At 46.4% G+C, this 27,884-nt stretch overlaps 1 protein-coding gene across 1 annotated transcript in view; it reads right to left on the bottom strand.

Annotated features, from left to right (window-relative positions):
- The window catches only part of Pi4KIIalpha (phosphatidylinositol 4-kinase II alpha), a 98,075-nt gene extending 76,551 nt beyond the window's left edge, over window positions 1-21,524 (bottom strand). Inside the window, exons 1-4 of the mRNA XM_075676551.1 lie at window positions 21,109-21,524; window positions 20,424-20,621; window positions 20,219-20,350; window positions 20,005-20,158 (exon numbers count right to left, since the gene is read on the bottom strand). Of these exons, the coding sequence (XP_075532666.1) occupies window positions 20,005-20,158; window positions 20,219-20,350; window positions 20,424-20,621; window positions 21,109-21,432 (808 nt within the window). The 5' untranslated portion in view covers window positions 21,433-21,524. The remainder of the gene's footprint in view (window positions 1-20,004; window positions 20,159-20,218; window positions 20,351-20,423; window positions 20,622-21,108) is intronic.
- Window positions 21,525-27,884: the final 6,360 nt, after the last annotated feature.

Here is a 27,884-nt window from a genome sequence, read left to right as displayed (position 1 = left end):
CCTTGTGCGAGAGAGCGCCAGCAGAAGTGCACTGCACAGCAAAAAAAGCGAGTAAAAAATAAATAAATAAAGGAAGACAGGGCCCGTGACGTATGTACCCCACGATCCTCCAGCTCCGATATGGGAGAACGCAGGGAAGGAAGTTTGTAGAGGCTAGACGAGAGCAAATGGAGAGAGTGTTATGTTGCCAGTGTTGCTCGCCTCCTGAAATCACGCGTTCACAGCACTGAAATCTCGGGTATTAATGAACCAATTTGAAAAATTCTTGCAGTAGAATGCTCCCCAGAGGACATGTAACAACTTCCAGCGTATAACCAAAATTTGCTATGTGGCCTGGTGAGGTGCCCTTTAATAAAAAAGTAATTGGAACAGCAGTGCATTTTACCACAAATCTCACAGAACATATCTCAAAACCAGTGCCATCTTTAGTATTTGTTTCAACCGAATATGCCTTGCCACTAGCTACAATTTGTAAAGGCAATATGTGCTGTAATGTAATTAGTTGGAAACTCAATTAGGAACATTTTGTTAATTATTCAATTTTGCATTTCAATTAATTGTGCAAGTGATGTCCAACATTCGAATACGCCACTTCAAGGATTAGAATTGTGCTATCTGCCACAGGCAATCTTTTTAAGAATTCTCTACGGTCTAAAAAGCACTAGCTGTAGTTTGTTACTACATACATTTTAGTGAATCACTTTCCTTTTTCACAGGAACTGCCGAAAGGATTAATAGCTGGAAAGTATTAACATGACACTCTGTAAACTTCAAATACAGTTGACTCCTGTTAATTCTACTTTTCGCCTAATTCCAATGCACTGGAAAGTTCTGGCTAGAAAGCATACCTTGCTATGGAAGGAAAATTTGTCTAGTTCATACCTCTTTGGTCAATTCGATCCCCACCAACAACCCCTCATGCACTGCAGCGTTACTATTGGCGGCGAGGAGTTACGGAGCCGCCATCTATCGGAAGCGCCTCGCCGGCGTAGTATGAGGGATCACGTGGCGCACTCCTCATAGGTTTTGCTGTCAGCGCTCACTGTAAACACCACGCGCAAGCTCTCCCAGACATTTCTGTAAGTACTTTCGAAACGAGAGAAGTTTCTTACTGTCTAAATAATAATCTTGGGCGAACTGAGAGCACACAATCGTTTACAGACGCTATCTCTTTACCGAATACGTACAGTGAACGCCACTGCGTGCGGTCGCCGCGATGGAGCCTCCCCAACCCGCTTCTTGCGTGAAAGGTAGGTAAACGCTGGGAGCAAACTATGTGAAATATGTTCTTATAGTGTTTGTATAACTAAATGGAGTGTAATAGAACGAAGCCTCAACGCAGCGATCGCGCAGATTCGCAGCGACCGACTGCGCGTCTGCATGATTGTCCGCGCACTGTGTCGCTTTCTCTGCGCGCGCGTTTTGCACCGTGCCATGAGCTTTAGGCCGCAGAATATGGGCATTTGACAGTACACAAGCAACCATTGTTGCGTGGGCGCTATCAGAGCTGTTCAAAAATAATTTCATTGTAGAGACTTCGACGCCTACACTGTGATGTGCCGTGGCGACGATTTAATCTTTTTTTTTTTCTTCTAAATTATTTGACCTTTCAATACTATTTCTCGAGTTGCGTCGCACTGTATGATTATCGGTGTTCTCAGCGTGCAATTTCCCGCTGCTTTTTTGTAATCCAGTGCATTAATTCATAACACAAACATGAGCATATGCCATGCTTCATTTAAATGTGCTTCTTACCGCTGCCTTTCCACACCATTGAACTTGCCAGTATCTATAGCATCGACAAGTTCACAGACCAAACCGTCATGACATTAGTCGGGCAGCGGACTCGGGCGAGCGTCTCAGTGCGCGTTTTCAGAACATCGCAGACCGGGTGCCGTAGCAGAAATCTTCCTTGCGTCTGTGCTTGCTGCATACCCGAGTTGTAGCCGATGACTGTTTGCCGGTTTTATGTTTCGCGAGCCAAGCTTCACGCAGCTTCTTGTCCTGCGGCTACGTGTGAATAAGGCTGACACCGGCCTTCGTTACGTGCGTCCGGCCCTGCGGCACCGAGCAGTAGCCTACCATGTTGCGCGCCTTCAAAGGCAACCACTACCTATTGTAGTGCTTTCAAGCGTTGTAAAGAAGACACTCAAAGCGGGAAAATTTCGCCACTAAATGAGGACCGCAGCGTACGAGGGAATTTAAACTCGTTTTCAGCTCGCTTCGGCACGCCCGAAACAGCCGACGCGGCCGCTATGTCCACGTGATCCCTTCTAGCACGTCACGCCGACGGTGGCGCCAGCTTTTCCAGTGGTGGAGCTCGAGGCCAATATGTTTGAAAACAAGAAAGTCGGCAAACTGCCCGCTACTGCTTGTCTAGGCATGAAAATTTTTATCCTTCACTTGCCGATGCTCCTTTCGCCTGTGAAGCTATCCATGGCCACTTGTTTCACACCATGTCATGGTGAGAGCAGCAATTTAACCCTTTCAGGGTCAATGACGTAAACATACAGCGCTGCAAACAAGTCCAAAACGGTTGATGCCATATATCTGCGCCGTCTGTACGTTTAAAAGTGCGCCAATTTCCTAATAGTTTCTTTCCTGGCATGTGCTGCCACTATGTGGGAATACAGGGAATTTTTTCCTCGGGCCTTCCTCTCTCGGTTTTAGTTGCATGCTTGGTTTCAGGGCTAGTTTGCTCCGGCGCGTCTATATACTACCGCTCACGCATTGGCGCGCACACGGGCGGGTGGCGGTTTGGGTTTTGTTCTGCGGGCGGTTTTGGCTTCTTGCACTCGCAAAACTGATGGCTATCTCATTACTAATTGCGCTAAGGTAGGTTGCTTGTTTCTCGCTTGTTTAGTGCTCACAGGGAAATTTGATGCATTGTTATAGTTTAAGGCTTAGAATATGCACACACGAGAACATTTTGCAAGTCTGAAACGTTTCTGCTCTTACACTAATATTTACGTCCATAGCATAATCGAACTGCGTAGGTGAGCACACTAAAAAAGAACTGTGTGGTTGTGTGCCCGTCAAAAAAGCAGAGCATTGTTTGATGCATCCTTCCTATGCATCAAACAATGCGTAGGAAGGATGCCGCCGTGCATGTGTTGCCTTTTTTTTGGGGGGGGAGGACTCACAATATCTAATTGCCTCTGGTTGGTGATAAGATGAAGATTAGTGGAAGTTTGTCACGTTTTGCTTTTTTGACGCGCACACAACCACACAGTTTTCTTGAGTGCGCTCACCTACACAGTTCGATTACGCTATGGACTTAAATATTAGTGTAAGAGCAGGAACATTTCAGACTTGCAAAATATTCTCGTGTGCGCATATTCTAAGCCTTGAACTATAACAATGCATCAAATTTTTAATTCTTATAAGTTCATTTCCTTTTTGTATTGTTGTTATTCATGAATGAAGAGTACATATATATCAACGCAAAATATTTTTTTCTCACTTTATGGTCACCCTAGAAAATTACAGTAAATTCTTTTCGAAATAGGTCCCTTTGAAGAATCTGCAATAAAAAAAATCGACCCTGGGCGGTTGCATATGGCGAAAAAAATTGACCATGAAAGGATTAACATGTCACTGCTTTTCACCTTATGCTTGTTAAGTTACGCTTCAAGGACAAGAAACTAGAAGGCATCACAGACTACTCCAAGCAATAAAAAAAGATTTAAATTAGTTCGTCTTGCTGCAATGTGTTAATTTGACCCACCAGGGTCTAATTACAGGAGTCTGATTAACCGAAGCGAGACTTGAGGAGATGAGAGCCTTGTGTGGAAAACATCACAGGACGCAACAGAGCTGAGCGTCCCCACACGGTTTGAGCAAAACAACTTAAAACATGCCGTATGTGCGACTACCAGAAGTTTCATGTGCATGATGTATCCTTCACTGCTGGAAATCGGTGAAAAAATGGCGTACCATGTTCGTAATGAATGTGCTGGGTGAAGAGCAACTCAAGGCAGTTGGCTCAACATACTTACTTTCAACTCAATCAGTGGTAAGGCATTGCCCTGAACAGTGGCGTAGCTAGGTCGTCTGGCACCCAGGGCCCATAGGTCTTCTGTCATCCCCCCCCCCCGGGTGTAGCCGGCGGAAAGAGGGGTGTATTCAGACGTATACTACACCTCCCCCCCCTACTGGCCTCTTGCACCCGGGGCCCACGGCCCCCCGGCCCCCCCTGTTGCTACGCAACTGGCACTGAAGCATCTGCTAAAGCTTCTTTCATGCTCAGGGCTTCCACAGGCCTTCTCTCATGCTCTTTTGGTCTGCTGTGGGCAGCCAAGACATTTCAACAAATGTATATGTAGGCTGCAAAGGGAATTCCCTTTTCATTATCACTACGATATCTTTTATGGTAGTACTACATGGTGCCAACAAAAAGATGGCCACAGATGCAATTTTTTTTTACAGTAAATGCAGCCCATGAGATATCCATTTCAAGAGGTCCTGAACCACCCCTCAGGCTTGATGAAAAAAAAAAAAAAAACAGTCCACAGATAGCCTAGGCTGCTGTAAACACCTCAGCCAAATTTTGCAGTCGTGCGCGATGCTTGGAGCTCGCAAGCGGAATGTGAAGTCACCTTTTTCTTAAACACTCTCTTTTCAACAGAAGCCTGCTCCTCATTCTTTTCTGGAAGCTTTATTCTGTAATATAGCAGATTCCCATACGCAGCTGCTGCTGGCCAAGAGCTGGCATCAATCAAGAAGGGTGTTTGGATCAGTGCACTCTTGGTAAAGTTAAAAAAAAATTAAATTATGGGGTTTTACGTGCCAAAACCACTTTCTGATACTGAAGCATGCCGTAGTGGAGGACTCCGGAAATTTCGACCACCTGGCGTTCTTTACGTGCACCTAAATCTAAGTACACGGGTGTTTTCGCACTTCGCCCCCATCGAAATGCGGCCGCCGTGGCCAGGATTCGATCCCGCGACCTTGTGCTCAGCAGCCCAACAACATAGCCACTGAGCAACCACGGCGGGTTTGCTGTTACTATGCATATTTATTGACGTAGTTTAAGAAAACAGGCTGAATGAAGTAAGCGAAAATCTGCTCAAGAATTTCAATAATAATTATGTACTTCTACAAGAAGCCGACTACCGTTTGCTTACGCTTGGCTGCGGCTGCCTGCGTAGGAATTAAACTTTGGCCACCCTGCTTATCGGTGCCGTAGCTGTCGCTAATTATGACTAGTTTTGAACACTCAACCCCGCTAAACTTAAGGTCAGACTACACGCACGCTTGCCAGTGCATGCTTCCTCCTGGCCGCTCCTAGTTAGACACCTTGGCAGACTTCACTTCGTGTTGAGCTATTGATAGCGTTTCAAAATGCACAAGCTGGATGAGGCTACTGTCCGTCGGTCAAGCTGGTTGGTGCAGCACAAAGCCGGTCTGCAGCATGTAGCATGGCCAGACTGGAGCTTATGAGTGCGAGCGCACACTCAAGCACTTTCATGCACTACGTAAAAGCTGCACATACTCAATATGCAGTTGCATGTAGCTGCATTTTGCTATGTAGCATAGATACTGCGGCTGTTGCGGGGTGCTGCAACGAGGTCGTTGGCTGAGCACACTGTGGTTTGCCAAGGACAACCGTGTTTGGCTACGTTTGGCCTGTCGTAAGCGCCAAAATCGGAAATAGCGGCGTCTATCTGAACATCCAAAATCAAATTTGAACTGCGTGCCATGGTAACATTCAGTAGGCGGAGCGTTGTGGCCACGTTCCACTCTGTTGTAGCCTTCGCAGTGCAAGGCATTGAAGAAAAAATGGAAGCACTGCGAAGGGGATCACACACGACCTTTGATTGCCAATAACTCCGCTTCTGCTAAACGCATTGAAGTACTTTTCGCAGCAAAGTATTTCTGAAATAGTCTATTTTAACTTCAAATGCAGTTCTTGACTGCATTTGAAGTTAAAGTGGTTCAAAGCCCCTTTAAGAGACGGAAAGACAGTGGTGTGGATTAGAGAGCAAACAGGGGTAGCCTGTATTCCTGTTGCAGGGGTGGGAATCCTGTGCCAATTGTGCCATTTTGATACTCATGCAAATTGCTGCATCAAATTATGCCAAGAGTGGAAAATTAACAAAATTGCACCCCGCTACGGCAAAACAGATTTGACAGCTGTTCGGCAAAGTGCCGCAATTACCTTCCGATGCAAAATTATTTCTCTGTAGTGGGATCTGAACCAGATAATGAAAGGACACCTCGGATACAGCTAAGGCTGGTCGCATTGCCACTAGGCGAAAGTGATGCAATTATACCCTCAAAGGGAGACCATGGGGCTAAAATAGACTTTTGGCAGAAAAATAAATTTACTAATATTGTTTGTTTTAGATTCCTAAACATATAAAGAAGCTCCTCACTAAGCTTGCTTATTTTATTACTGATAGAAAGGAAAACAATGGGCTTTTTTTCCCGGCAGTGGCATGCATTTCACCTCGAAGGCACCTTCTAACGCTGTTTTCAAGATGTAGCTGTAGAGTGCGAGAGGAGCGTAACACGGAGACAATTCACTTGTTAGAAAATTAGTTTTTCACACTTTTTAGTGATGAGAGACCTTCTGTCGAGAGCATTAAAGGTATTATACAGCAGACACACTTAGGACTGCTTACGTGTTTTTCACACTTTTTAGTGATGAAAGACCTTCTGTTGAGAGCATTAAAGATATTACAGCACACACACTTAGGACTGCTTACGTGTGGGAATGCGACAACATAGTTGCTCTGGCGAAATTTTTTTTTCTGCGCATTTCTTGTCCGCGCAAGCTCTCGCCTGCGTTCTAACTCTGCCTCGGTAAGACCAAATGAAAACACGCCAAGCGTCTCAACGCGCTTGCTTGCAAGCAAGGAGTTCATAACTCGTAGGACCATTCAGCACCATTCAAGAGGACAATAGTGCTTTTTATTTTATACACTCATTTTATAAACTCACGATGTGGTATTTTATACTCACTTTATACACTCCACGAAGCATGCACTAGGCCACACATTTAGTCAGCCAGATGGCAGCAGTGTGACGTGCACAATGACGCATGCACTAGGCACATATTTAGTCAACCAGAACCGTGGAGCTGCCATGGCATCAGAGAAGTGTGAATGACTGAATGTGTGTTGTTTAGTGGCGCAAGGGCCAGGTATGGCCAAAGAGCACCAAGACAGTGTTATTGATTTCGTAGTGGAATGACGAGTTCTGTGAAGTTGATATGACGTGGCTGTAGAGGGGCCTAAAATAGTTACTGTAAAATGTGTAAAATTTACGTGCAATAAGATTATGGTGATGACTAATGATGAGTACTATGAGCCTTACACTGCAGTGCGGAAGAATGATATGATATGATATACAGAACATGTAAGATATAAAAATTAGCTACAGCACAACTGCCTCACCAGAGCCCTTGAAACACAAGGGCCCGGAGGCATGTGCTCTACAGCACGGCTATCCCAGCGGCATCCTCTAAAGAGAGGAAGCGTTACGAATGCATGGGACTAATAACATGTAAGACCACATCTCTGAGGAAACCTAGGGCTGTGTCTGTATTAAAAAGCAGTTCTGAACCGAGAAACATTGCAGGATGAAGATGAAGAGGAATGTGCTGCCGGTATGCTGAGGAAAAATGTCTCTTTCTCTCAGATTCAGCTTCCCAACACTCCAGGAGGACATGGAGTATGGTCAGCCTCTCCCCGCATCTACCGCAGGTTGGAGGCTCACTTCCGGTGAGTAGAAAATTATGGGTGCTAAATGTGTGTCCTATTCTGAGACGACAGAATAGGACATCTGTTCGGCGCGATTTTGTAGTAGAGGGCCAGAATCCTAACTGTGGCTTTATCAGGTGGAGCTTATTATTCGTTTCCGCATCCCAAATGTGTTGCCAGTGATTTCGCAGCCTCCTTTGCAAGAAAGGCCTCAGATCTGTGACAGGCACCTCAGTGGTAGGGTGAACAGCCTGCGATGCGATTGACGTGGCCATCTCGTCTGTCAGAATGTTACCCTCAATGCTCCTATGGCCAGGCACCCAGCATATAATGATATGCTGGTTGGATATGTATGCTTTACACAAGACGGAATAGAGTTCATTAAGTACTGTATTTTTGTGTGTACGTATAGAGTGACATCAAGGCCTTCACGACGCTTAGGGAGTCTGTATATATGGCTGATTTTTGAAGTTTTGATTTTCCTATATGCTTCACAACACAGTAGTGTGTAGGCCTCGGCCGTAAAGATACATGTTTCCGGATGCAGTGCACCGGATTCTGAGATTCTGAGAAGGATGGGCCGACGGCAGCATAGGACACTCCGACATTTGACTTCGAAGCGTCTGTGTAGAACTCTGCGCAGGAGTGCTTGTGCTGGAGTTATAGGAAATGAGTTCGGATTCATCTCTGGTGCGTGTTTTGTTACTTCTAAAAAGGATATGTCACATTCTACGACCTGCCACTCCCAAGGTGGTAACAACTTGGTTGGATGCATTATGCGAATCTCGAGGAGTGGAACGTGCATTTCATGACTAAGCTCCCTCACACGAAGCGAGAAAGGCTGTCTTACAGAGGGTCGATTATGGAAAGTGTAGTACACGTCACATCGTTAACAGTGTTAAAACATGGATGTTGATGATTGGAATGTATTTTCAGGAAATATGTAAGGCTGATATAAGTTCTCTGTAGATGGAGTGACCATTCATTTGATTCGGCGTATAAGCTTTCAATCGGGCTTGTTCTGAAAGCGCCAGTGGCTAAGCGGATACCTAAATGGTGAACAGGATCTAGCATCTTTAGCGCGCTCGGGGCGGCAGAGTTACATACTGCAGCACCATAATTCAATCGAGACTGAATTAGGTTCTTGGATAGATTCATTAAACACTTCCTGTCACTACCCCATGTAGTCTGGGAAAGAAGTTTCAAGTTCATTGTATTTAGACATTTTTCTTTCAGATATTTAATGTGTGGAATGAAAGTGAGTCTACGGTCAAGTATAATACCTAGGAATTTGTGCTCTTTGTTGATGGGTATTTGTTGTCCACACAGTTCTAAGCAAGGATCCAGGACAAGGCCTCTCTTTCTTGTAAAGAGAACACGAGCTTTTTTGGGGGTTGATTTTAAAGGGACACTAAAGGTTACCAGAAAGTCAAGTTAAAGTGGTAGAGCAATGTTCTAGAACGTCTAAGGCGTCAATCTAATCGCGAACAGAGCTTTAGTAACCAAGAAATCGAGGTAAATGCATGACACGATTTGAGACCCCCCAGCGACATTCCGGTACTAGCCCGATGACGAAAGCACTCCTCATAATTTGTGTTACTAATACTCAACTACTCGTATTAAAATATCATTTTATTCGATTATAAGACAGAAGAAAATGCTACTTGTCTACAACTATTCGATTCTAAGAAAAAATAACATTATGACGTCACCCTTCAGTATTATGGGTGTTCGAAAGGTTTCGTTTTCGCTCGACTTTGCGACGCGCACACTTTGGATTTTCAGTAGTTTCGTTATCACGTCGTGCTGTGCGGGTTCCGCTGGCTCGCGAAGCTTTCATTTCGAACAAGCAGTGCAAATGCCACGTCCTTGTGATGTCGTGGGAAGCCCTCGTTGCTTTCCCGCTCCGGAGAGCCGGTGTCGAGGCCGCCGTCGTAGTATGCAACGACCCCGGCAGCAGGTCGCGCTCGTCAGTGCTCAAATCGCTGAAGTTTAGCCCAGCATCGCGAGCCAATCTGTCGTTGTCAGGGTCCATTGTGACGAGCGTCGAAGTTTGCGTCATAGAATAAAGTACCAGCTTATGGTCGCGCGTTTCTCCTTCCGCTAGCCACCATACTCCCGCTTTCGCTCTGCTGTTGGCTCTGTCTTGGCTGTTTCTGGCCGCGCGTTTGCGTTTTGTGCAGAAAAGCCGTAGCGCCGTCTGCAGATGCCGTTCTACTCACCGATGGCGCAATGTCACTATGACACCATGATGTCAGTACTCCTCGATCGGAGGGCGGGCGATTTGAACTGCGCTAGAGGTACGCGGACGCTTCAGAACGCATTTTCTCTTAAAATAAGTCTCTCCTTGGCACGAAACAAGCGTTTCGAGGTTTCTGGGATGGTATTTCAACAGTCCACGTTCACTTAATAGTAACCTTTAGTGTCCCTTTAAATCTATTTTGGTCTGCCCACTTGGACACCTTGTTCAAGCCATGCTGTACCTGTCTCTCGCACACTGCAAGGTTACAGGAATTGAAAGCTATTTGAATGTGGCCGGTGGTAACGAAGCACGAAGCGTGTTCATCTTCACGATAAAGAGCATGCAGCTGAGCACGCCTCCTTGGGGTACACCAGTTTCTTGTGTAAAAGGACGTGACAGTACATTGCAGACTTTTACCTTGAAGGTACGATTGGACAAATAGCTTTCTATTAGGTTTAGCATATTACCATGAAGGCCCATTTCTGACAAGTCTCTCAAGATTCCGTATCGCCACGTTGTGTAGTACGCCTTCTCCATATCGAGGAATATGGATAAGATAAACTGTTTGTGTACAAATGCATCACGGATGTTTCCTTCAATACGTACAAGATGATCAGTTGTGGAGCGCCCTTCTCTGAAGCCACACTGATAGGGATCAAGCATTTTGCTCAGTTCAAGGAAATGAACGAGTCGCCGATTAGTCATTTTTTTCAAATACCTTACAAAGGCAACTTGTGAGGGCTATCGGGCGGTAACTTGCCACTGAGGAAGGGTCTTTGCCTTGTTTCAAAACAGGGAGCACAATGGCTTCTTTCCATGCGGTTGGAAGGTATCCTACAGCCCAAATGGTGTTGAAAAGTGCGAGTAGTGTAACTTGGGTGTCATTGTGTAGGTTTTTGATCATTTCATACATTAGTCTGTCAGATCCTGGTGCAGAGCTCTTGCATGCGCTTAAAGCAGCTCTCAATTCGGCAATACTAAAACGATGGTTGTACGGTTCATTCTGTTGACATTTTCTTACGAGTGGCTTACATTCTTCTATTTGTTTATATTTCAGAAAGGATTGCGAGTAATGGTTGGCACTTGACACGCTCTCAAAGTGCTCCCCAAGTGAGTCTGCCTGATCCTGCAGTGTATTGCCCTGTGCATTTACCAAAGGCAGTGAATATGTTTGCCGCCCTCTAATCCTATTAACCCTGTTCCAGGCTTTGGCCTCATCTGCAAACGAGTTAATACTTGATAAAAACTTCTGCCAACTTTCTCTTCTGGCCTGTCGCCGGGTTCTCCTGCCTCGGGACTTTACTTTCTTAAAGTAGATAAGATTCTCTGCAGTGGGGGAAGCGCGTAGCAGCCCCCACGCTTCGTTCTGTTTCTTACGAGCGATCTTACATTCGTCGTTCCACCACGGTACACATCGTTTGCATGCCAAACCACTTACTTCAGATATGCATTTAGATGCAGCATCTATAATGAAGGCTGTAAAATACTGCACAGCAGCATCAATTCCTAAAGAAGACATGTCATTCCATAAGATACTAGTGAGAGTTCGGAATTTCTCTCAGTCGGCTGTATCGATCTTCCACTTAGGAGCCTGTGGTAGATATTCGTTTTCTTTATATGTTTTTAGCAGTATGAGGAAGTGGTCACTCCCATAAGGATTGTTCGTAACTTCCCATACGAGTTCAGGCAGTATAGACGGGGAAACTATGCGAAGGTCGATTGAAGAAAAGGCTCTGTTTGCAAGAGAATAATATGTGGGTTCCTTCTTGTTCAGCAGGCACGCACCAGAAGAAAAAAGGAACTGTTCAACAAGACGACCTCGTGCATCTATACGAGAGTCGCCCCACAGGCAGCTGTGCGCATTGAAATCGCCAAGAACAACGTAAGGTTCTGGCAATTCATCTATAAAGGACTGAAATTCATGTTTGTTTAATTTGTAATGTGGGGGTATATAAAGCGAGCAAATAGTGATAAGTTTGTTTAGCAGAACAACTCCAACCGCCACTGCCTCAAGGGCCGTTCGTAGCTGTAAACATTGACACGCTATGCTTTTTTGAATTACAATGGCAACACCGCCCGATGATGCGACATCATCGCGATCTTTGCGAAAAGTAACACACTGTCGAAGAAAGTTTGTGTGTTTTGATTTTAAGTGTGTTTCCTGTAAACCCAGCACTTTTGGATTGTGTTCGTGGATGAGTTCTTGCACATCATCAATGTTTCTAAGAAGACCTCGACGTTCCACTGAATAATTTGTGTATCCATATTGGAAGTAAAATGGAAGTAAAAAGGAAACAGAAGTAGTAATTATAGAGATTACAGGGATTAGATTACAGAGCTCTTTTGAGGCCCTGTAATGGGAGTTTTGCCCTTTGTGGAGCATTCGAGGGAACCTCGCCGCTCCTTAGGCGCTTGGTGCGCCGTGAATTTAGTTGTAGTGTCCATTGCCTCTTGTGAGACGCCGGACACGCGCTCTTGTGAGCAAGAAGTTTTCTGAGGGAGTCCTGCCTTGGAAGGCAAGACCCCTGCGCCCACCATCCCGGAGGTCGATGGGGCTCTCTGAGGGATTTGGCTGCACCGGCTGTTGCCAGCGCTGGAAGGGGCCAGAGAGGTTGGGGCAGCCTTGGCGGCGCCCACCTTAGGGGTCGATGGTCCCTTCTGCTGGTATGGCGAAGCAGCGCTAGCTGCAACCGCCACGGGGGCTGATGGTGTAACTGCCGACTCACTGCTTGTGGGTCGGACAGCCGCCGGAAGTCGTTGTGTCGCTGCCCCCTGACGTGTCACATCGGCAAAGGTTTTCTTGGGCAGGTATGAAACCCGCCTGCATACCTCCTTGAAGCTTATGTTTTCTTTGACTTTGATTGTAACAATTTCCTTTTTTTTTTTCCAGGATGGGCACGACCGCGAGTACGCGGCGTGCTCCCCATCACAGTTTACACAATGAAGAGTGTTCTCGCAAGCTTCGAGGTATGTTCATAGGCACTGCATTTCGCACAGGTTTGGCGGCCTCGGCAGCTCTGCGAACTGTGGCCGAAACGTTGGCATTTGAAACATCTGAGGGGGTTGGGCACATATGGCCTAACACGGAGCTTGATGTACTCTGCCTCGATTGACTTGGGCAGGACACTCGAACCGAAGGTGATTATCAAGTGTTTGGTTTGGATTTCTTTGCCATCTCGCCTCATCTTAATTCTTTTGACATGTATAACGTTCTGTTCACTGAAGCCCTCCAAGAGTTCAGCCTCAGTGAGCTGCGGGTGGTATTCATGGTGCGGTGCGGGGTTACTACTACTTGGGTCTCCCCAAATGATACTAGTTTAGGCAGTTTCTCAAATTGCTTTTGATCGCGGAGCTCCAAGAGGAGGTCCCCGCTAGCCATCCTCGACGCCTTATAACCTGGACCAAAAACTTCGGTAAGAGACTTCGATACAAGGAATGGTGAGATTGTTCGCACTGGTTTAGCTGGGTTTTCAGAATGGATCATGTGGGAACGAGGGAAATTGTGGACTTGGCGTCCAAAAAACTGAAATACCTCTTTGGTGCGCCCTCAGAAATGAGGGCGCACCAAAGAGGTATTTCAGTTTTTTGGGGAGTTTAGGGAGTTTGGGGAGTTTAGGGATCAGGGAGTTTAGGAAAAGCATTTTCCATAAGTACAGTTGGGTTTTCGGCCGCGATGCTAACCACCCGCCATGGAGCCCAACAGGGGGACGTGACAGAAGTTCCTGCTAGAGAAACCCTGCGAACGCCAGCCATACATCGCTGCTATAACCAAATACAGCATAACCAAGGCTGGCTAGCCACACAAGGTTAACCCTTGCCGCCGGGAAGCTAGGAAGTGGGAAGAGAAGACAGGAAAGATGAAAAAGGCGAGAGAGACAGACGAAGATTGGAGAGGAGGACGAATGGTGCTTCGCTTGCGTAGTGGTATTGTGCTGCTCTCAAGCGTGCGTTCGGTGAACAAGGTCGGCTTCCGTCGGATGACGGCGAAAATGCATGCTGCTGGCCGAGTGCTGCCGATGAGATAAAGAATGCCCTGCCACTTCTTCATTGCCAGTCACGATGCAGCTGACCTGGTTCACTGAACGCACACTTGAGAGCAGCACAATACCACTGTGCGAACGCTCCGTCACGTGGCTTTTTTCATATTTCGCGGGCTTTCTTTGCAACCCGGAAAAAAGAGCTACGTGAGACGTATCGTAAAGGAAACAACTCCATCGGTGGTTTCTGAAGGTGCTCTACAAATCTGCGTATCATTCTTGGGGGCCTCAGCCAATAATTACAAAGTTGGTTAATTAAACTTAAATAGTGAGTTATGGGGAAAACAAAAAATTGTCTGAGTTACTATAGGCTCTTGCGAACAGTATGTGTTCGGTTCAATTCACTTCCGACGCACCTTTCATTTTAAATTCTTGGCTCAAGTTAAGTGGGGCACCTTGTAGAGCACAGTGTTTTCAAATGGCTGGCCATGAACCTGTGCAAGCACACTCTGGATTGGATTAGACCAGGGAGCCTTTAGCTCATTTAGCTTTATGAATAGCAGGAGATGCGATGGTGCTCTTCGCATGGGCGGTGGCAACTGCCACCTGACTTTCACAACTCTTCACCATGGCCTCGGATATTGCACGGCACGGCTCATCCTGGAGCAGCTGCGAAGCAGTTTCTCTTGTCTGCAGTATAGATGTAACAGCGTTCCTACCACTGCAACTGAAGCAAATATGTGCTTCGCATGTTTCAATTGAATGACAGCAAATGATAGTGCCTGCAAACCGACAGAACTGTTCGTGTATTCACCCTACTTTTTTACTTTCGAAAACATTTGTTCACAGGTAAGCACATCGAGATTAAGCATCAATTAAGTTATGGACAGGGGGGGGGGGGAATCTAGCAACAGTGGCACAAACAACAACATAATCAGAACCTTGTATGTAGTAGGCAGATACAAGTAAGATGCTGCTCCTTATCAACACTAAAGGAGCCGATAATAAGGTAACCAAGGAAGGCTTGATGGGCCAATTTGTTGATATGTTGCTAGCCCGACCCACAATTTATGTAGTGGGATGCAGACATCTCGTTCATTCTGTGAAAGTAACAACGTTTTGTGTCATCATGTTTAAAATCAGAAATGGGACCAAACACAAACTGCCTTTCCGCAAGTGAAAAATGCAATGTCTCCCATTGAAGTGAGACCTGTGTGGGACCCAGAGAAGTTTTTTGACCCTCACTGGTCGAGTTGTGCATCATCATCATCAGCCTGTTTTATGTCCACTGCAGGACGAAGGCCTCTCTCTGCGATCTCCAATTACCCCTGTCCTTCACCAATTGATTCCAACTAGCGCTCGCGAATTTCCCAATTTCACCGCTCCACACCTAGTCTTCTGGCATCCTCGACTGCGTTTCACTTCTATCCGTACCCATTCTGTAACCTTAACAGCCGCATTACATGACCTGCCCAGCTCCATTTTTTTCTCTTGATGTCAGTTAGAATATTGTCTATACCCGTTTGCTCTCTGATCCAAACCGCTCTCTTTTTGTCTCTTACGTTATGCCTAGGAATTGTCATTCCACTGCTCTATGCACTGTCCTTAACTTGTTCTCAAGCTTCTTTGTCAGTCTCCAAGTTTCTGACCCATATGTCAGTACTGGTAAAATGCACTGATTGTACACCTTCCTTTTCAATGATAATGGTAAGCTTCCAGTAAGGAGCTGACAATGTCTGGCGTATGCGATCCAACCCATTTTTATTATTCTATGAATTTCCTTCTCATGCAGCCCTTTTCTATGCAATAAATAACATGGCCGACATGCCACAGCAAAATCAATGCAAAGAGGTGCCGTCTGTCACTTGTAAGGTAAAATGCAAGGAGATTTGTATTTTAAAAAAATTAATGACCTATTCTAAAAATTCAATGGCCTTAATTTATTGTATTGTTTTCACTGTTACTGTTAGTTTCCAGGTATTCTTTTGTGGAGACGTTAAAACAGGTTCGGAAACATAAACAAATGACTTTTTCCAACTTATTTGTTTGCAAATGTTTTCATTTAACATTTAATGTCCAAATGAAGAAGTGAAGTAAAGACATTAAACATGTCATTTAATATAAAGAGGAAGGCGTGAAAGGGTATTCATCAATCACTGCAGTGAAGTGTGAAACCACATGCACCTAAGCATTGCAAATTAATACAATCAGCTATGAGACTGCTGTGTACAGCAGGGATTGACAACTGGTAGCTCACAGGCGAGAGCGCAAAACCTTTAGCACTAATTGGAAATTGCTACATACTAAGTCCACATTGCCTTTTGACCTCAGGCTGGATAAGAAACAAAGGATCCAGTGACTCAACTTGTTTGGCATCCTCACTTGGAGAGATAACATCGTTACACAAAGGGTGCGAGATTCAATGAACTGGGACACACTCAACTTGGTGCTTTACGGCTGTCATGTTGCAATCATTTGTCACCTATCTGGTTCATTGCTCGGAAGTAATTTTACTGTATCTATTCAGGGCACATACTTAAGAGTCAGGTTCCTACGTGAAAACTCATATTTGGAAACCAGGTAATTACTAGGGCTGGGCATCATTTAAGATATTCAACCTGAACTTTTCAATTATTTAGTAGCTTAATCAGGCTTGTGGATTTGTATTTATACGAGCTAACAATAAATTGGTTATTTATATGAAACTCGCACTGATGCAATCACAAATGCAGCTGCAGTAAGGGTATTCACTTGTCCAATAGGCTTGAAGCACAGTGCAAGTGGGCAGATTTCGTTCAAATTCTTTGAGAGACATGCATGACGGTGCCTTCTTAATAGCAATGTTGTAGACATATAGATTAAAAGTGCCTGAAGCAGGCAAAGAATGCTGATCACATTAAAAGTGGGGCACACAGTGGGCGTGTCTGATCTCTGGTACCATTTTCTCCATGCCCGAAGAGTGCCACTAATGCACAGCATACAGCTGCTGTGTCATGGCCTGCCTGTCTCAACTTTCCCATAAACAGACAGATACCAACTGACCTAAAACTTGCATAGGGCTGCAGTTTTTATAGTCTTCAGTTTTGTGGAGTTGCGAATAGCATGTCCAGGCCTAATCTGGGCCCGACCCAAGCCCGGGCTCTAATATACGTTGAGCTACCCACAGCAGTGATTCCTGTCCTGCCTACAGGAACCAAGGGCTGCTCACATGACCGTCCTCTGCCTCCATTTAATATTCCCTTTCCTGCTGTGCAGTACATTTTCAGATGCAGTTTTGAATGTTCTGGAGTTTACACACTGCAGATGGCTATCGGGCACTATGCATGTGGCAGTGCTATCCACAGGTGACCCTGAGAGCAGTGTGCCACCTGCAGTGCCTGGTGAGGCAAAAGGCTCTAAAACATCCCTGCTATATCCTCATCCTCTTCAGCCAACCGTGATATCCTTTCTCACAGTGTGCACTATCCCATCGCTGAATATAAAAGTCACTGTTGACTGTCTCGCTTGAATAAGTGGAACAGGTTTACCAGCTGATAGACCAAAACGATAAAGCATGGTTACTCCATGACTTGACTGACCAAGCATCACAAGCACTGCAGGTGTTGAATGTGTACCAAATGTTGCGCACTCAGTCTCAAAGAAATTCTACAGATGTGGCATTTTGTGGTGTACACAACTTAATCCCATGCTTGGTTGCAATACTGGCCAAGTTTGTCCAGAATTAACTGAATGCACACATGCATGTGTGATAACCGTGATAGGCATGTGTGATGTACTGTGCGATATATCATGCATGCAGTGATACCGGATGTCAATTTGACTGCAACAGAATAGTGGCCTCGTCTCTCACTGTAACAATGAAGCAAGGCATAGTGTGCTGCTGCTACTGACGATGGTGCCACTGTTTTGTTGCAGGACAATGTTCTTAAGTGACATGTCTGTACTTTATAATTAATGCATATTTCTGACTTCTGCATGAAACAGGCAAGTAATATATGGGTTTCAACTGCATGAATCACAAAAATTCACCTCTTCAAATTTGATTGAGCCAGCGGGATTGTGCTCCCATTTATCAGGATGGGAAACCGGGCAAGCTGGTATAGCTTCATGGTTGCAACAGCGCAATTAGACACAGATTGAGTAAAAGGTGAGGACCCCACACGGTGATAACTATCAACTGTAGTTCATTTAAAGAAAACATCCAGTATATAAACCATATACAAGCATGCTCCTATTTACGCAAGATTAGCAGCCACTCTTGCAAAGATGCATTTGTTTACAAGGCAGCAGTTAAGTTTAAGATATCCCTACTCATTACCACTGCGGCAATAGTGTTTCGTTTTCAAATTTTACACCCGGGCTATAAGGGACACCACAGTAGAATGTCTGATTTATTTTGGTTAGCAGGAGTCCTTCAAAGGCAATGTGAGGTGACTTAAAATTTGTACCAAAGTGAGCTTATATAGGATGTCACAGCTAACGTTAACCAAGCTGTTCATCGAAATAATTATTAAGGAAACACGGTGCAAGATGCGATTTTAAGACCTACGGTGTTTATTTGTTAGAACACTGATGACCGAACACCACAGAGGTCTTATAAATGTATCCTGCACCACTTTTTTTTTGAGTAGCTTGGCTAATGCTAGCTGGGACATGGTATGAAAGGTTGCTTTAGTCCATCCTATACTGACCCAAGCAGCTTGGTATGGAAATGTAAGATGCACAATTCATATAAATGTCCTACTTGTACCTGTATACAATGTGCCACATCATTAAGTGTTCCTCACTCCCAAAACGTGTCCCACCTGACTGAGAGTGCATTCCGAGGCTCATCGTGTGGATTTCGATTTTTTTGGCAGCCATCTATGAACAGTCCCTGCACAACAGCCTACCTAAGATGTGTCAGCCGAGCAATGTGGTGGGTGTGAAGTTTGGTAATTAAGACACATTTTTAAAAAAGAGGTTTCACAGCTCTATTTGTTTAAAAGATACCTGCTAGTTGTTTTAAACGTCGAGAACATTGTACACTTACAATCTCGGAACATTCACATATGGCTCAGATATCCCCTTGATGTGCAACGAATGCATCAGAACTTTTCCTTTAGCTTTCATTAAAACGCCATCACCATGGCTCCAAACTGAATCACCAAAAAAGCAGTGTTTAAGTGCAACAAATATGACTCGCCTCTCCTAAAGTGTATGCAAGGGTTAAGAAAACAGAGAGGAGAGGTCACTGGGCACATAAAAAGGCAAGAAATTATATTCTAGAGCAGTATTTATTGCATCTATTTTTTCCTACCATGTCTAATCAGTCTTTGATATGTACTATGCACATATCTTTTACATATAGCAAAGATAGTTGTCTTTGGTATGTATCAGCAATTTCCAGATGAAGTACCATGAACCAAAGCACATGACAGTTTGAGGAATGCAAACTGGCTTGGCAAAGTGGCGAGCTTCTGTAATACCATTGTCACACAGCCACTTTTGATAGAGGCCTGATCAAGATCAAAATTCTCAAATGTGATTGGCTGCCTCCCTCAGCTCGCACACAGAAGTCAGCTACGATCGAGAAATTCCATCACGTTTGGGCACGATTGTGATTGAAAGTGCGCCGTGTGACACATGTATAACTTCCAAATTTCCTTTGATAAGGAAGCATAGAAGCTGTAGTAAATTATGGTGGAAGGGCTTTCATGCACATTGTGAGGTGTATACGCATGCCATAAATGAACATCAGACTTATTGTCCTTCATGCTTACTCATGGTTTTTGCACGAAACACTGCTAGCCCTTTCATTCAGAAATTAAACCACACTTAGTGGTTAGAATTCAGATAACCGTATTATGGAGCAAAGAAATCTGGCAGGTACACAAAACAGAAATAACATATCTGACTGTCAGTCTGCACAACAGATCAGAAACTCTACTTTGACTGGACTGTCAGCCCAGTCAGAGTAGAAGATGCATCCAAAATTTAATAACCACAAGACAATTCAAGGAAGAGGTTGAAAAATGAAATTAGCAACGGCCCATGAAACATAGAAAAGGCCTGACAGCAATAAAATGCACCCACTTACCTGTATTACGAATAATGTAATCCAGTACCACTAGCCGCTCGAACTGGAACTGGAACATGCGCTGCAGATCAGGGGGGAGTGGTTCTGATTCAAACTTCCGCAGCCAGTAGTCGGCATCTTGGTAGCTTTCCACGTAGAGTTGGAAGGATCCCACCTATGAGCAATGCATCTCAGGTAGCCAGCCATTTCTTGACCTCCAGCTAAGCACACCAACCTTGTGAGGCAAACCAATGCGATGAAAATGTCGGCCAACTTTTGGGAACCGTTCTGTCACGTTCTTTTTGGTCCGGGCCTTGGCACGGTCCAGAGCTGAGTAATTGAAAGTTTCGCTAACCAACTTTACCACCTGTGCGAAAAGGGGAGGGGGGGGGCATATAACTACGTAAATGCCGTCGTTCATTGCGAGGATGTGCACTCACCTTAGTCTTAGGTACAATGTTCAGTTGCAATTTTTGATCCACTAGCGACGCTCCTGCCTCGGACAGGTAGCCTTGATTCGGCACCAGACAACTCCTTCCAAAGCAGCACGGGCAACAAAGCTTGTGCATCCACTTCGTCCACTTGGGATTCAACCTGCCGTACGGCTCTTCATCCTTTGGTTTGTAGACCGCGATTTTCTGTAATGATAACCGTTGCTGATGCTGACTCGACATGTTCTAAGAAACCACGCAAAATTTTAATCAGCACAATGAAACGGATATGTTGCTCCTTGGTCATGCGCTTGTAAGTCTTTACCTCCAGAATAACCTACACGTTAAGCATCACAGGAAGCTTTACGCCTTAAAGGCGTAACAAGACATTACAAGAAGAGCTAATTAACTGCTACCGGTCGCATTTATCTCTGACAAGACGTAAACACAAGGTAATACTAACGAAGAGTACCGCTCGACAGGCACAAGCTGGATGACAGGTGCCTATTGCGGGACATCACCCACGGCCGAACGCAAACAGCAAACTTTTACCCATCCGGTCAACATTCCGCGAAAGAAGCTTAACATCACTACATCACGCATTAATGCGTAACGATTGCAAATCATCCAGGAACAGTTAGATGCCCGCTAACTTAGGGTAACGCAGCAAAGCAGCGGTTCAGCTTAGGCTTACCGTTCGTTCACTGTTCTTGACAAAGTAGCTTCCACTTGATCCCTGGTAAATTCGCTCTGGATAAATACCTGACTCAATCGCCGTGATTGCTTCCCGGACGACATTAGCGAACTGCGGGTCGTCCGGGAAGGTCTCTGCTGTGGTCCCCAGATCAGGCTCCATTCGACGAAGAAGAGGCTGACTCTCTCGCGTTCGCGATGCGTTCGCAAGCGATGTCCCGACTGAAAACGTCACGTCGGGCAGGTTTTGCTCGTCGCTGTCTTGATATAAACCCGGGTCATCACCAGCGTTGATGGCGCGTAATTTTCCCTGTTCGCTGGTCATTGACTTAAAAAAAAAGGAAAAGAAACGGGTCGCGCCAAGCCCGCTACTTGAACCATGGAGTTTTGTCACAGGAAATATAAGCAGGAGCAGCCGAGTGGCGTCAACATCACGTGATAGCTGTATCCGCCTGTCTAGGTCTATGTTGACACATGCTGTGGCAACCTTGGGTGGCTGGTGAATGCGCATTGACACGGGAGGCTGCGGCATTGAATACGCCTCAACATCCCCAATACCAATGCCAATACGGCGTCCACTGGAGTCATCGTTAAGCGCCTATTGTATATGTGTAGTTTAGGTGAGAAGTAAGTGGTGTTCGTTCCTCTGTTGCTGTTTCATTTTCTTAAACATGTGGTGACACCGGCGGCAAGCAGACGACGTTCGACTGTGCGCTTGGAACGCGTTACCATTTCGTTACCATTCCTCCTGGTACTCCGGCGCGCCCACCGATCTCGTAAACCTTTAGTTATGACTGAAAGATGAGCCGTCGCTGCGATTCATATAGCTGTTATAAAGTGCTCAGAGCATCAAACTTAAGAAAGAAGAGAGGAGAAAAAGAAAGCGGTTTGGGACATGTGTGATCCTGTCCTTTCGTCCGAGTTTTTTTGCTTCGACAAATAAAGGCATGCCAGGCATGCGCTCATGCGAAAGCCTGGAAGCATAGATAACGAAGATAATGAATTCGTGCTGCATATATGCAAATTAGAAAAAATTACACACTGGAACTTTATTATCGTGTTGCGACTTCAGCATGCAGTTTTAAAGAGTATTTATAGAGTGTAATGTTTCCTGTAAGTGCGCGCATTACTACTGCATCCAATATGAGCGTGTAAACTGCCCATGTTTCTTTTTCAGGAGGGCAGGGCGCCAGATGTTAACACCTTTAGTCATAGAGTTTCTAAATATTAATATGAAACTCTATGCCTTTAGTCATGCTACAGTGTACTAGATGCATGGGCAGTGCAGCGGGCGGCACTCCCGGCGAGTGGTCACCAGTAGCGGTGGCGCTGCGATCGACAACTCTTAAAAAGCGTACAAAACGCTCGCCTCCATGGACTGCGCGCAGGAGATTTTATTCAAAGCACTTGGTATATTTTGTCTCTATTATCTGTTTACGATTAGAAAATAAAATGCTCTTTGTTTCTTTGTCACATATGCAAAAGCGGTCTCTGAAATAACTACAGCGCGTCTGTCCTTGCCGCTGGAATCTAGCCACGATCTCGAGTACACGGGCACAAATTTCGACCGCGATTGAGTCCCAATCCAAATGAACTTTTTCAACTCGATGGACGTCAGACTCTGGAGTTTCGCAAGACGCGTAGCGCCACCTGCCGGTGCGAAGAGGCAGTAATTGAGTAGTGCGAAGCCCGACTCGCTTGCTAAGTTGCCTATGCAGCTAGCGACGGCGAAACAACAATTTAACTAGATTTTGGTCCATATTGCGAGTGTTTTGCGCATTTAACACCCAGACAGAGAGCTATGAATTTCTACGCTAGTCGGACGCGCCGCCGAACTGCCATAAAGCGCTTGCTGGCTCACTTTTCAGACTGATGGCGGAAACGACGGCAACCGCGATAGCTCCGCGCGCTACGAAGAAACGCCATAATCGACGCTACTGTTGTGTTGTAAATTGCCATGAACGTGAAGGACGGAATAACAACGTTCAGTTTTACCGATTTCCATCGCGATCATATGAAGGGGAAAGGCGAGAGCGCTGGATACGGGCCGTTCAACCTGTTGGGTAATCGGATTACTTGCATTCCTCACAACACATCGGCTCGCATGAGAAAGTGCGACAATTTTGTTCTTCTGTAATTGTGTTGCGTAGCCCTGACGGAGGACCGTGGTAACCAAGCGAAAACTCAAGAACTTGCAGCCGCCACTTCGTTGGTAACAGAAAAAGCAACGTTGCGAACCATCCTGCTTATGTGCCATCGATATCTCCACCTTTTAACAGACGTCCGCCTCCGCTTGACTCAACAAGTGGAACGGAGAGATTTGGCAGGTCAGCTTAACCAAACATTTTGGTTCGTTTATGAATTCAAAATCCTGTTCTAGAGCATCGTTGTATCGCGAGCTCATTTCTACTTTCGGTATTTTGTATGTCCTGCGCCGATACAAGCACGCTTCGCAATGTGCTGAGCCTACTCGACTGCGTTTTTCAAATGTGAGCAATGAAGTTGCTGTAGGAGCACTGGACGAGTAATTGCGAAGTAACGCACGTGTGTAAAGAAAAAGATGTCGCGTGTATTTACATTTATTTGTGCGCGCTTGTTGCTCGAAGTGTCTGCAAAAAGTTCAAATTAAGGTATGAGCGATGCTGTAGCTCCTGCGAGAAAGAAAGATGCAGCGCGTAGGCACTGTAGGAAGCTTCTTTCGTTATGATCTCACACTGTTTGCTGCCTTGGAAAACGTTTTCTGTTTGCTGCCCTGGAAAAAGTTATGAAAGGATACTCTCTCTAAATAATTGCGAGACAAAACATTACGATAAATTACATAAAATATAGGAGATACTTAAGTCTTGTGTTCAGGACATATTCAATATGAACTAATTTGAAATGCTTAGATTTTTATGCTGATATGCATACAGACAACCCTGATGCTCTCTGTACTTGCGAGTTGCAGCACGCCGAAATAACACTTGAGACTTTATTTTATATTGTACACGTACTTCGCTCTGCTGAGCTTCCTTTCCGAAGCGTGGATGGGCGGAAGAAGCTTTCCAGGTCCTTGATTTTTAGGAAACCGTGCCTCAACACAAACGAAAGAGAGGGGTCCATTGTGGCCTGTGCACCTTCGCTTGCGGACAGCTCTCCTTGCACTACTCAGTTCGCGCCAAGGCTCCGATGGGGGCGCTGGTGACGGCTTTTTCCGCAGCGCCGCCTGGGCAGAGTCTGAGGTCTATGGAAAATGATCACTACATCACGTTCAGTAATCAGGATCGAGTTTATTTGGCTTACAGAGCTTGAGGGCGCAGTTGTGATAGTCTACGATCGCGAGTGAGCAAATTCTGATCGTACATAATCGCAATCGAGTGGCCGCACGACAGGAGAATTTAACGTAGTCCCCGCAACATCGAAAGTAAGTCTAAATTAGGCTGTTGCATTGTACGCTCCTTCTTTCCTTGGCGCAACTTTCAACAGCACATTAAAGGACGCTCTGGAAGAAAAGAGAAAGAAACTGCGCAAATGAATAACACCGAACAGGATCGGCCGGCCGGACTTGTCGCTGCTGACGCGAACTGATATGCTCCCAAATTGAAAAGCAGCAGAGAGAACGAGCATGCACGGATTGAAGAAGCCACGTACGCGGAAATCATATATACTGGAAAAGTCACTGAAATTTAGCTGTAGAAGATATGTCGCTTCTGCAGACAAACCCGAATGAGAAGAAGGGGAGCACTAGCACAACAATGATGCCGGAAGCCAATTAAATGTCAGCGTCACTGAAATGGCAAAGCAGCTAATTGTTGTACTTATGGTCACCACGCTTCGGCGAGCAGCTTAACGAGGTACAGCATTTCACAAAAGGGGCACAAGCTCATGGTCCGTATCCAGCGTTTCTGGACATGGGGGTTTAGTGCGCGTGAGTGACAAACTTTTCAAATGCGTGATGACGTCAACAAAACAAAAATAAAATAATTAAAAGCTATCCCTACGCATTGAACTTCGCCACGATGGTTGTCCAGCCGGCGTTATCACTGTTTTTGATAAAGCGTAGCCGCTCGTCACCTGGAAATGACTTATCATCCTAAGAGCGTTTAGTCGCGACGAGCTATGATGGATTCTGGGCTTTTGATACGGTTCTTCTTTCTTTTATTTTCCTTTTTATTTTTGATACTACGGAGTAAATAAGCTAGGGTAAGCGTCATAAGCACTGAGTGGCAGACTTTCTTCAGTCGGCACACATTCTTAACGTCCAAACATCGCAAAGCATCTACAAGAGACACCGTCATGGACGGCTTTTGATTTTGACCTATCGATTTCGTTAGGGTGCCCCCAATTATTTCCCTAGCGACTTTGCTATCCGCACTCATGGACTACGGTAGCAGCTGCAAGTATTAAGACATATACATCAGGGGCGTAGCCAGGGGGAGGGGGCTTATGGGGCTTCAGCCTCCCCCCCCCCCCGAAATTTTTTCGTGCTGTGATGCACCGCCAACCAAAACAACCCACTGCGCCTGTTACGTTTCGCCTACGACGCGCGGTTTAGCCGGCGCGGCTGCAACAAAGCGGCAGACATTTTGGCCCGTTCGGCGTCGCCGCTACGCCTCCCCGCCAAGCGCGTCCAGGCATGTTCCGATGCCACGTGTCTTCATGTGCGTGTGTGAGTGTATGTGCATATTGGTGCCCACGCTTGTCGAAGCGCGGCAGCCGGGGAGAGGAGCTCCCAACATCTGTGAAGCGAGGGGGTCTGACAGGCGGCGACACAACAGTGTGAGCCACCTTCTCCTCCCCATTGTGCCCGACCGGCGGCGACACGACAGTGTGAGCCACCTTCTCCTCCCCATTGTGCCCGACCGGCGGCGACACGACAGTGTGAGCCACCTTCTCCTCCCCATTGTGCCCGACCGGCGGCGACACGACAGTGTGAGCCACCTTCTCCTCCCCATTGTGCCCGACCGGCGGCGACACGACAGTGTGAGCCACCTTCTCCTCCCCATTGTGCCCGACCGGCGGCGACACGACAGTGTGAGCCACCTTCTCCTCCCCATTGTGCCCGACCGGCGGCGACACGACAGTGTGAGCCACCTTCTCCTCCCCATTGTGCCCGACCGGCGGCGACACGACAGTGTGAGCCACCTTCTCCTCCCCATTGTGCCCGACCGGCGGCGACACAACAGTGTGAGCCACCTTCTCCTCCCCATTGTGCCCGACCGGCGGCGACACGACAGTGTGAGCCACCTTCTCCTCCCCATTGTGCCCGACCGGCGGCGACACGACAGTGTGAGCCACCTTCTCCTCCCCATTGTGCCCGACCGGCGGCGACACGACAGTGTGAGCCACCTTCTCCTCCCCATTGTGCCCGACCGGCGGCGACACGACAGTGTGAGCCACCTTCTCCTCCCCATTGTGCCCGACCGGCGGCGACACGACAGTGTGAGCCACCTTCTCCTCCCCATTGTGCCCGACCGGCGGCGACACGACAGTGTGAGCCACCTTCTCCTCCCCATTGTGCCCGACCGGCGGCGACACGACAGTATGCGTCACCTTATCCCATTGTTCCCGAGCGGCACAGTCACGTGCTCGTCTATTGAGGGGTTCCTTCTTGCCCTCAACTGCGAGAGTATAAAAGCAGCTGCCCCCGGACGCCAAAGGGAGGGCTCCGATTTCTTCTGTTGAGTAAAGTGCACTCCCGTCTCTCTACTTCGGTCAACCTGACCGCCAACTCTTTGCGATGTTAGAATAAACAAGTTGTTTTGTTGTTACCAGTCGACTCATGCTTTGCCGGGACCGTCGGATGCTTCCAGTTGTACCCCAGGCCGCCAGGCCAACGCTACCCTTGGGGCTTGCGACCCAGGTGCAACAACGGGCGTCAGCGCCGAGTTCCCAACAACTCGCGCCAGCGGTGCGACCACAACACGCCGGAAATCATTCTGGATTTTCTCTTGAATGTATTTTTCGCGTCCGAAAATACATTTCGGCGCGAAGATTGTGAACTCGGGCTGGATTTCGTGGCGACGCCCATGCACCTGGTGTCACATAACGCAAAGATCCCCGTCCGAGCACAAAGTTTCAAGGGTGCTTTGGTGGCGAGCGGGCCTGCCGCGGCATCTCGCAGAGGCCGCAGAATCTACGGAGCGCATGGATTTCAATTAAGAAACTTTAGAGGTATAAAGATCACATGATGTTTTGATGCGACAGGTGCATTGACATTTCCAAAGTCGTGCTTTACATTTTCATTTCCGGATCTTTGTGGGTTTATTGTGCTTATTAACATTTGATGCCAAAGCTGCATTTACTTTTATAAAGTCGTACATCGGACCATACAACGAAACAAGCCAAATCAATACACTATCAGACAAGTTGGCAAAGCACGCAGCAAGGTCCGATGAGAAGAAGCGTTGTGATGGTTCATATTTGCCATCATGTCACAGAAAACAATATCAACATCTTTTTCACCTGCGCCAAAGCATCCATGCATGTCAAGACACTAAAGCCAGCAAAGGTAACTGCGTTCTTATTTATTTTTTCTACTTTGAATTTTATTTGCGAGGACACATTGAGCCTCTCCAATTTTTTGTTCTTGCTACCCGCGGGCTACCAGAGCCAGCCAGAGGTCATGCGTTTTTCATGTGTTGCCCTGACAACCTCGCGGCGCACTGCGGTGCGCATTCGTTTTTCTCTGGCCGAGCGGATTTTGGCCTCGGAGAGTTTTGGACGTTTTCTGGCTAGCAGACGAGAAAAAGAAGCAATGGTCGCTCGCCGTCACCATTGTGGGGACTCGACAGATTG

Source organism: Dermacentor variabilis, unplaced genomic scaffold, assembly GCF_050947875.1.
Source record: "Dermacentor variabilis isolate Ectoservices unplaced genomic scaffold, ASM5094787v1 scaffold_12, whole genome shotgun sequence".
Lineage (NCBI taxonomy): Eukaryota > Metazoa > Arthropoda > Arachnida > Ixodida > Ixodidae > Dermacentor > Dermacentor variabilis.
This window is presented reverse-complemented; position numbering and strand designations above follow the sequence as displayed.